General features: G+C 35.6%; 2 protein-coding genes across 2 annotated transcripts; one reads left to right on the top strand and one right to left on the bottom strand.

Annotated features, from left to right (window-relative positions):
- Nucleotides 1-1,060: 1,060 nt before the first annotated feature.
- On the top strand, nt 1,061-2,101 carry LOC127078467 (RING-H2 finger protein ATL63). Its single transcript, XM_051018922.1, has one exon. The coding sequence runs from the start codon at nt 1,196-1,198 to the stop codon at nt 1,973-1,975; it is 780 nt and encodes a 259-aa protein (XP_050874879.1). The 5' UTR covers nt 1,061-1,195; the 3' UTR covers nt 1,976-2,101.
- Nucleotides 2,102-9,539: 7,438 nt separating this feature from the next.
- On the bottom strand, nt 9,540-11,084 carry LOC127080578 (uncharacterized). The gene is made up of 2 exons (XM_051020895.1): nt 10,773-11,084; nt 9,540-10,502 (listed from the first exon to the last, which is right to left on the bottom strand). Exons 1-2 carry the CDS (start codon nt 11,082-11,084, stop codon nt 9,540-9,542), a joined length of 1,275 nt encoding a protein of 424 aa, XP_050876852.1.
- Nucleotides 11,085-11,318: the final 234 nt, after the last annotated feature.

Genomic DNA, 11,318 nt, shown 5'->3' with positions numbered 1-11,318 from the left:
CTATTCTAAAAATACTAAGGATTGTAGTCATGGCCTCTACTAACTTGATAGATCGAGTATTTGCATGTACACTCCCCACTAACATATTCAACAGGTAACGACTTTAGTCAAGGAGTACATATTATCACCACTATCACAACCACTTGGTTCATAAACACTTTTAACCACGTTAAAATTGAATGATTCGAATATTGAGATATAATCACAAATGGATAGATAGGCTTTGTTTGATAAGCCATATTTTCGAGCGTATAACTTATAGTTTATAATTTATAAGCTCATATAACAATTAAGATCGACTTGATAACGATCTTTTTATCATGAACTTATAGCTTACTTTACTAGCTTATAACTTATCAATTTTCTTCCATTTTTATCTTTATTATTTTAACAAAAACCTTTTTTTATCTTTTATAATATATTTTAATTTAAAATAAAATAAATATTTATTAACTATCTTTTATATCATTTTACATTTATAAGTTAGTTGAACCGTTAATTTTACCAAACACTTCGATTGACTTATCAATTATTCGTCATCAACTATCAACTAACTATAAGCGATAAACTATTAGTCATCAACCATAAATCATCAATCATAAACTATAAGCTAGTTTATCAATCAAACACTATTTTTATCAAACATAACCATAATATGAAATGTTTTATTGAATTTACTAAGCTAATTTTTTATAATTCATTTATAATTTTTTATTGAAACTCTTGATTAATAGTAAATCAGAAAGTTAATACCTCTTCAAAAATAAAATATTAAATATTATGTAAGTTATCTCTCTCATTTTCTACTACTTGTTTATTAGTAACTAGTGATTTAATAAATTGATTATTATTTATTTAATATTGATTACCACTATTCTTTATCTCATACATAATATTTTTATTTTTCATATAATAAATTATTAAATATTTATTTTTTTAATATGTGTGTATGACTAAAAATATAAAAAAGTTGATGTAAATAAGGGAGTAAGTCACAACTATTCCAAAGATGGTTGTGTGACTCAACCTCATTAATTAAAGTCTCATATTTTATTCCTAGTCAAACTAACTTCACTTTCACTTCAACACTTACACATAATACAAAAATAACAACCACACAAACCACCTATCAAAAATCCTTCACAAGTCCCAAACTTTCTTCAAAATTCTTCCACCCTTTTCTCCATTCTTCACAATGCAATCACAATCTAACTCACCCATCAAACCAATGAACTCCCTCACTCAAATCTTCCAAAACATTTTCTCAGATAACAGCAACATCATGCTTGCTGCCATCATTTCTCTACTACTAGTCATTCTCTTTGTTCTCCTTCTTCATCTTTATGCCAAATGGTTCTTAGCTCAAGCACATGCTCAAGCTCAAGCTCGCCGCCGACGTCGCCGGAGAACAACTGTAACCGTCTCTGATGTCCTTGGACCTGCAAGGTTCCATCACTTCCACAGCTTCAACATTGAGGACTCGCCTCTATCTAGCTCACACACCAAAGGTCTTGATTCTTCCATCATTGCCTCAATTCCTTTGTTCATTTATACACAAACGAATGAAAGTGAGCAAGAAGAAAAACTTGAATGTGTGATTTGTTTGAGCGGTTTTGAAAATGGTGAAATGGGAAGGTGTTTACCGAAATGTGGACATGGTTTTCATGTGGAGTGTATTGATATGTGGTTGAGTTCACATTCCAATTGTCCAATTTGTAGAGCTTCAATTGTTATTCTACAGAATGAAGATTCTTCAGGTGTTGTTGATGATTCTTGTTCTGTTGAAATTGTGATTGATGGAAGTTCTAGCTCTGAGATTAGAGAGAATGAACAAGGGAATGACAATGATAATGGAACTGGAAGGGTAAGTGATTCTGTTTCAGATCAAACTCCATCTTCATTGTTTGGTTGTTCTTTCAAGACAGTTTTCAACAAAATTTTCACATCTTCCAATGTTATTGAATCACAATCTTGAGATATTACATACATAATCTTGTCACTCAATATCTATATATTTTGTGTATATTACTAAGAATGTTCCAATGTTATTTGTTCTGGTGAGCCTAAATTCAACTAATGAAGTATCCATGATTACAAGTTATTTACTTATTTTTTTAACATTTATTTATTACTCTCTCTTTCATAAAAAGTGTCTTATTTGAACTATCTGCGATATCAACGCAAGAACACCTCTATGATATAAAAAATTGTTAACATTTAATGAGTTTTTAATCTAAACAAAAAAAACACATTCTTAAATCTCAAGTCGTCTTTGATATATTAATATTGGATATTTGTGTTGGGAAAAGGAGAAGTTGGTGAATGAAGAATTGGATTGGGTTGGGGATGGTGGCACCTGCTCACGCATGCTGCAGTAGCTGAGTTGAACTGTTGAGAAAATCTTTTTACAGAAACAGAAAATTTATGAGCAGCAGCATTAGTATGAAGCTGATTTGTAATAATTATGATAAGAGCGAACAACAATGGAGCTAGAAAGTGGAAACTGTTACGGTAAGAGTCTATGAGAAAAGACAAGAGAGAGTACTGATTTTGTAGCAGTGATGTATTGGTCACTGGAATGACATGATACGCTTTTAACGGCAATTGATTGATTGTTTCTGAGATCTGAAACTTCTGAGATGCGTTGTTTTCAGTCATCATCAATATTAGATCACCACAAACATGTGTTGTCACTGTTTCTGAAATCCAAGGGATTCATGACACGACATTCATCACTAAATGGAATAATATTCTCTCTCCATTCCGCAATGAAAACTCAATTGATTATTTTACACAAATTTAAATAAATAAATAAATAAATGAGATAGATAATGATATTTTTATTAAAGTATTCTTATCATGAAAGTAGAAATTAAAATTGAAAATATATATTAAAAATTACATTCTTTTATTTTAAATTAATCACTTATTTTGAATTTATTGTAGGACGAAGAGAGTTATAAAAAAATAGACTATATTTATTTCACCATTAAATAAATTTTATTATTCCTATTATTAATTATTTTTTAAGCGTGTTTTAGAAACTTTTTACCATAATTTTTCACTTTTCAAAATTTTTTTAAACAAAATATAAATTGAAAAGGATCCAAAAAATAATATAAAACACGACAATCAAAAGATGCAGTCCGCAAAACAACAAACTAACAAAAACACAACCAAAAAACAACTTAGGGTAACATGAGAGTAGATAAGAACGGTTTAACTTTACGGTTAACCAGGATCTAAACACCAAACTATCTATGATACTATCACCAATATTAATACTATTATGTATGTCATCAAAACATCTAAGTATCTATAGCTCCAGCTTTTGTAGATCGATCGGTGAAATCCGCTTTGAGGACAAGAGCTTTGCTACCTTTACCTTTACAAGTTGAGATAATCCCGGATAATTCTTCATGCCAACCATTAGGAGATTGTTGAATATGCAGCCACCTCAACACATACTGCCAAATCCTCTTAGTAAGAGTATAGCCAAAGAGCAAATATTGGATAATGTCCCGTTGGTCACAAAACCCACATATATCATCGTCAATCATGCCGAATCGATGAAGTTTGTCATTCGTCGCCAATTTGTCATGACAGGCCGACCACAAAGTGAAGCAAGCTCCTGGTCTAGCATCATTATTGAAAAACAATTTTCTCCAATGGACCATAGGTTGGGTTTATGTCAAGCTGTGATATAATAGCTTCATTCTAAACTTTTCAACATGAGCCACTTTTTGTCAAATTTGTTGCTGCATAATATCTCTTTGCTTAAGGATTACTTTAAGAATCCATGAGCATGAGGTCCTTATGGGGACCGTCTCGATGGTAGTTCTTTTTATGTAGTAGCAATGAACCCATTTTATCCATAAGTTATCTCTTTTACCACATAAGTTCCACAAGAGTTTGATGAGACATGCTTTGTTCCACACTTGATAGAAATGATGTTCAAACTGCCTTGGGATTTAGGGGAGCAAATCTTGTTCCAAGCGATAAGCGACTTTCTACTAATAACCTTTTTACCACTCCAAAGGAATGACCGACAAAAAGCATCAATTTTATTGTAGACCTGTTTGGGGAGGGGATGCATTGCATCCAATAGTTGGCTATGGAAAATATAATACTCTTGATCAATTGAACCCTACCAGCAAAACTGATAAGTTCCGCACTCTAGTGTTCACCCTAGCCATGACTTTCTCAACCAAACTGAGGTCGTGATAAACATACATCTTTCTGCTCATTAAAGAGATGCCAAGATACCTGAGTGGAAGGGGGCCTTCATTGAAATTAGTAATCATATGAATTTCCTGCTTTGTCTGAGTATCAACATTACTACAATAGAACCTGGATGGATCGCCCTGATGCAACCCTCTTTTGGAACCCATGAATCTAGAGTGATCACCATTAATTCTGAATTTGTAGGACACAATGGTGATAGTTAGCATAACCCACTTGATAATCTTGTTTGGAAAACTAAGCGCCTTTAGAATAGATTCCAAAGCACTCCATTCAACTGTATCATACGCTTTTTGGAGATCCATCTGAAGCATACATCTTGCCATACCCCTTTGGAGGAGTAAACCTTGATCAACTCATAAGCCAGTAAAATGTGATATTGAATATGTTGATTATGGACAAAAGCAACTTGACTTTTGTTGATGATGCTACCAAGAACTTTACCAAGCCTAGTTGTCATGAATTTGGAAATTATTTTATAAAAGGGTTGTGCAACAAGTGATGGGCCTATAATCCTTTATGGTATTGGCAGTATCATCTTTAGGGATTAAGGTAACCAGATTACTACTGAAAGGACTATAAAGATGATCTTCAACAAAATATTCTTGCATTGCATTGATGATATCGGTCTTAGTAAAACTTCAAGTAGCTTTGAAGAATTTTGCACCATACCCATCAGTTCTAGGGGCTGTGAGGTCCTTGATACTTTTAAGAGCTTGAAGAATCTCATTTTCATCCATTAGGGCAGTGATAGAAAGACTTTGCTCTAAGGATACTTGTTTGCCATTTTTCAAAGTTGTAACATCGATCCCCTATAATTTGGGAGCAGTTGATCCCATTAGGTGGCCATAGAATGATAACATTGTTGGTGTAAGTGTCGTATCTCGAAAAATACGATTCCTCGCGATGGTCGCGGAAAAATTTATGTTCGAACAGAGTCGCCACCGATTTTGTCATTTTTTTTTGAAATAATGAATGTATGCATGTGCAATAGGGTCATGGATCAGATGAAAATTGTATCGGGGTAGGGACAAAATTGGGGTATGACAGCTGACCCTATTTAATTACCTTGAACTAGAAAGTACGAATGACAACAGTCTTCGTACATTCGCGGTGGAAGATGATTAAATACTTGAAAGACCCGAATTTTGTCCTTTGAAATATAAGGAAGAAATGCGAAAACAAAATGCAGTGAGAAATATAGTAAGAAAAGGTTATCGGAAGGTAAAATAAAGCAATCAAGACTCTCTGGGAATTATCAGAGCAACATCTTGGAGACAAATGAGATTCTTCAAATGAATGAAACAGTATCTCAAACAGACAAATGAGATTCTTCGGATAAATGAAGCAATATCTCAAGCAGATAGAATGAGATTCTTCAGATAAATGAAGCAGTATCTCAAACAGATAAATGAGATTCTTCAGATAAATGAAGCAGTATCTCAAACAGCAAAATGAGATTCTCTGTATCAAATCGAAGCAGCATCTTATGTGATAGAATTAAGATACTCCTAGCAAGGAAATGATACCTTAATTGAATCTAAGACTCTCCAAGGATATTAGAGCGGTATCTCTAAAAAAAATCTGAAATGAGACTCTTCATATTGATGAAGCAACATCTCAAACAGTAAAAATGAGATTCTCTGTATCGGGTCGAAGTAGCATCTTATATGATAGAATTAAGATGTTCCAGCAAGGGAAAAATACCTTAATTGAATCTAAGACTCTCCAAGGATATTAGAGAAGTATCTCTAAAAAAATCTGAAATGAGACTCTTCATATTGATGAAGTAGCATCTCAAACAGTAAAAGTGAGATTCTCTGTATCGGGTCGAAACAACATCTTATCTGATAGAATTAAGATATACCAATAAGGGGAAGATACCTTAATTAAATATAAGACTCTTCGAAGATACTTAGAGCAGTATCTCTAATAGAGAAATGAGATTTTTCAGATAAATGAAGCAGTATCTCAAACAGATAAATGAGATTCTTTAGATAAATGAAGCAGTATCTCAAATATTCGTCTGTTGGGGGAAATATTTAAGAAAAGACTCCTTTTGAGGGAGATTTACTAGAAATGCTCTGCAAGGGAAAAGCTCATAAGATACTTTTTAGGGTAACCTCTGCTTGAGGAGCAGTGATTGTAAAGAAAATGCTGGAAATATCATTTTTAATCATAAAGTTGAACAATGATTTGCTAAGAAATAATTCTACGAGCACATGCAAGGAAATAACTTTATTTGGAAATGAGAAATGTCCAAGATATACATAAATGATCTTGGATCCTGATATTTTATGTTTGATTCTCGTATGACGTTCCACTTTAGGTGGGAATACCATGCATGGATGATTCGTGTGATGCATGTGAGAATGCAACTGAGTAATTGGATATTTTTGTAGGGTTTAATTCTTGATTTGCATTGAGGTTGGACTTTAAATGGGAACTGCCAGATGAGAACTGGTAAAGGAGATTGAACTGCCAAATGAGGACAGCACTTGAAGAATATGTTACCAGACGCGAACTGGTGAAAATAATTGAAATGTCAGACGGGACTGAATTTGCTTTTGTTTGTCAGACAGGAACTGATTTTTAAAGTAGGCTACCAGACGAGAACTGGTAAAAATAATTGACTACCAGACGAGAACTGGTATTAAGAGATAATTTACCAGACGAGAACTGGTATTAAGAGATAATTTACCAGACGAGAATTGGTATTAAGAGATAATTTACCAGACGAGAACTGGCATTAAGAGAAGATTTACCAGACGAGAACTGGTATTTGGCAAATGATTTATCGTACAAGAACTGATTTTTGATATAGTTTGCCAGACGGGAACTAGACTTTGGAATAAGTTGCCATACGAGAACTGGACTTCGAAATAAATTGCCAAGCGGGAACTGGGCTTTGAAATAAATTACTAGACGGGAAATGGTTTTTTGAAAAAGGTTTGCTAGACGGGAACTGGGCTTTTAAAATAAGTTGCCAGACGGGAACTAGGCTTTTGAAATAAGTTGACAGACGAGAACTGGACTTTGAAATAAATTGCCAGACGAGAACTGGACTTTGAAATGGTCAAGCGATGTTGGGCTTTGGTGTTAGATTTTGTATTTCAGGGCTTTTTGATGTCAGGTTCATGTTATGGGGTTAGACCCGATGAATTTTATGCATGGTTTTATTTTAGAGCAAAGTGACATGACTAATGCATGATGATGATTTATGTAATGATTTGCAGGTTTTCAAAATGCCCCTGCGTGGGTGTTGGAAGATAAGGTTCTTTCCAGAAAGGCTTCTGTTTGTCAAAAGGTTATTTTATGGGGTGGTAGCATGATTCCCCGACACTTGTCTCGAACTCTATGGTTGCTGACGGGCGAAAAAGCGTTTGCTTGAACTTCTTGAAAACATGGAGAGGACTCGCTCCTGTATGGCTCATCTTGCCCCAATGTGATGGGTCTATGCAAAATGTTTACCTCGAAATGATTTTGAAAGCAATTGTACCATAATTTGGAGATGGATTGCCCCAAAATTTAAAGTCATGAAAATATTTTTCCTTGATTAACCGACTCTCGGAGTGGTTTACTTTTCTATACTTTTGAGGTAGCTTGCCCCAGTATGAGCGTTGAAGCGACTTAACTCACCCTGACTGAACATGGAAGGGGTTTGCCCCTAGCCAACCTAACCTCTAGGTGAACTTCCCCAGTTAATAGAAATTTTGAGATGATTTACTCTGGATCAAATGATTCTTGAAATGACTTGCCCCTGATTAACAGATGTTTGGAGATTGTTTAAGACTTGCCAATTATTGGAGTAATCTTCCTATGATCAACTAATGTTTAGGTGGCATGCCCCATATTCATAGGTTCGGAGGTAGTCTTGATTTTGATAAATGGTCAAGCTTCTCTGATTGCTCTTCGTTGAAATTTCCCTGACGTCAAGTACTGACTTGCAGTTAAAATTGTTTATTCAGAAATGGTAATTTTAATGCGATACTCATGCAGGTTTTGAAAAGAATTATTATTGAAATGATGTGATAGTGTGTGGCGAGTGGACCATGAGTCCAAATGTAATATTGATTTAGCAATTTAAAGTGTGAAAGACACAGCGAGAATAATGACATTGATGTTAAATATTAGCAAATCTTTAGGAGTCAGTTTACGCAACTTTGCTGTAATATGCTTTCGGAAATAACCCTACCTCAATTAGGTCTTTTGAGGGTTGTAACATGGCTTGGTTCATGGTTATTGAAACAAAGGGATATAAGGCTCAAAGTTTATTTTAACCCACCCCTTCTTCATGATGATCTCCAATCCTACGTTCAATTAATTCGACACACGCTTACTCTTACGAGATTTCAGCAGTGTAAGATCTTTTTGAAATGACAGTCACTTTATTTTGCTCTTCATGGATATTGGTGACCCTTTGATTCTTGATATGGTGGTCACTAAATCTTGTTTTTATTTTGTTGAGGGTTTTCGTGACCTCCTTTGATTTTTGTTTTGATCCCTAACTTTTGCATGGACCGTTTTTTGAAGGTTTAGTCCATCGGGATTGCCCCGGTTTTTGCCTATGTCTACTTTTGGGGTATCGACTTAGCGGGCTTTTTCATTGATTCTATTTTTGATAGGTTGTGACTGCCAAGTCAATGGTCATTGAAGAACAAACGCCATAACTTTTGGATTTTTCAAGGTTCCTTCGACACTTTAGGATGTGTGCGAAGAATGGCATGTAGTTGATCCACAAATGGGATATTTCATCTTGTAATTTGAATGCATAGTCATATTAACTGAACACTACCCTGCCCTAGGTTAAATGTAAGGGTTTGTATATCTGAAAGAAACGCTTACTTCTAGGCTCGAAGTGTTTGACTAGGGATTAACTCATTATCTCTTCAGTGTTTGGGAATTTGAAACAATGCATGTACATCATCAACATGATTTTATCCGAAAGCATATAGTCAGCAATTATGGGTATCTTGTTTTCGTCATCCTCCCTCAAATCTTTGCTAAAACAAAAGTTATGATAAAGAAAAGTGAATAGGAGAAACACTGATGTATTTTTTGTTTTTGATATAAGAGAAGAAAAATGAGCGAATGCGAGATAATTAGTTCAAAACATGCATCATTACTTCATCAATATTACCATTAAAAACAACAATGTTTAAACACAAGCTGCTTTTAACAACAAAGAAACTACAAATGCAAAAATAGAAACAAATCAGTCCAACGATTGCCAGTGTTGAGGATGTCTTCCTGTCTAAACTACTGGCATTAGGAGATACTCTATGAAATCTTTGAACTCATTCTGACGAGAGGTTAACGTGCACCAACAGGCTTCCTTCTAAAAAGGATATGTACCTTTTGTCGATCAATTGTTGCACTTTAGCCTTGAAAGCATTGCAGTCTTCAGTTGAATGCCATATTGTTTCGGCATGATATCCACATTGCACATCAGGATCATATCCAGGTGGGTATGGTTCTGACAATGGCCTGAGAGACTTGGGCTCCACTATCGAGCTTTGAATCAGACATGGCAAAAGTTGACTGTATGACATGGGGATTGGATCGAGAGGAGCATTCCTTCTTTCCAGATTATTTCGAGGCCTATGCTGGTTCAGATGTTGATTCTGATATCCTTGACCACGAGATCTTTGATTTGTATAAGGAACAATCCATGGTTGCTTGAATGGTGCTCTAGGCCTTGCCGGTTGCCTATAAGGATAACGTGGTGTTGGAAATGGTGATTGCTTAGAAGGTGAAGAACCATAAGGTCTGGCTGGTGCATCATGAGAATACCCAACATCTGCCATGACTGCATTTATTTCATTATCCTCTTCCTTTTTGGAATCGCTGAGGGATTCTGTCTCGCTAGCTTGGTTGCTCGAGGCACCTTGGATTCTTCCACTTTTTAGGGTGCTCTCGATGCGTTCTCCAATTGTCACTAAGTGAGCGAAGTCTGATGCTGCGCTGCTAATCATCCTTTCGAAGTAAGGGATTTGTAAGGCATCCCTGAATAATCCCATCAATTCTTTGTCTAAGAGTGGTGGTTCAATGCGAGCCGCTAACTCTCTCCACCTTTGGGCATACCCTCTGAAGGATTCGTTACTTTCCTTAGATAAGGCTCTCAACTGCATGCGATCGGGAGCCATGTCCAAATTATATTTGTATTGCTTCAAGAAGGCGTTAGCTAGGTCCAGCCATGATTGAATACGTCTCCTTTCTAACTTCATGTACCAACTCAACGATGCCCTGGTCAAACTGTCCTGAAAATAGTGAATCATTAGCTTATCATCGTGGGCATGAGAGGTTATTTTTCGACAAAACATCACCAAATGGTGCTTTGGACAACCATCCCCTTTGTACTTCTCAAATTCCAGTACTTTGAATTTTGGGGGTATAATCAGGCCAGGTACCAAACACATGTCTAAAGCATTCAATTCAAGAGTATCTTGTCCTTCTATGGCCTTGAGTCTTTTCTCTAGCACACAACATCTTTTAGCAATCTCATCATCTTGTGGTTGTTCAGCATTAACCACTAGGCTTGTTCCATGGGAATCTGGCACGGAGAATGCAAAACTGTGATACTCAACAGCATCATTACGTGAGGAATCTTGAACAACATGACGTTCTTGTACAGTAGAGTTATCAACTGGGGCTTGCACAAGCTGAGGTTGGGTAAGACCATTTACTGGAGCTAGCACAACATTCTCAACCACTGAAGTCTGTTGAATGTTGTCCTCCCTCTTTGCTAAAGCTATCATAGCTTCCACAAGTTGGTCTATCTGGTTTTTCATCGAGTCAACATCTCCTCTTAATGCAATGTGATTTTGCTCTAATGGATCCATGGTTTTTCAAAAACTACTTTAAGTCTGATATAAGTGTCGGGAAATCAACTGCAGGTTATGGACGAAGGATGGATGGGTTTTTTTTATTTATTTTTTGGTGAAAAATGATATGAAATGCATGATGATTAATGAAAATGCAATGATATGTGTATGAATGTAGTGACATGTTTAGGATCACAGGTTCAAAGTGTTCTCAGATGGACCAGTATAATGGGTAAACAACAGGTATCTCTG

Source organism: Lathyrus oleraceus, chromosome 5, assembly GCF_024323335.1.
Source record: "Lathyrus oleraceus cultivar Zhongwan6 chromosome 5, CAAS_Psat_ZW6_1.0, whole genome shotgun sequence".
NCBI classification, from domain to species: domain Eukaryota; kingdom Viridiplantae; phylum Streptophyta; class Magnoliopsida; order Fabales; family Fabaceae; genus Lathyrus; species Lathyrus oleraceus.
This window is presented reverse-complemented; position numbering and strand designations above follow the sequence as displayed.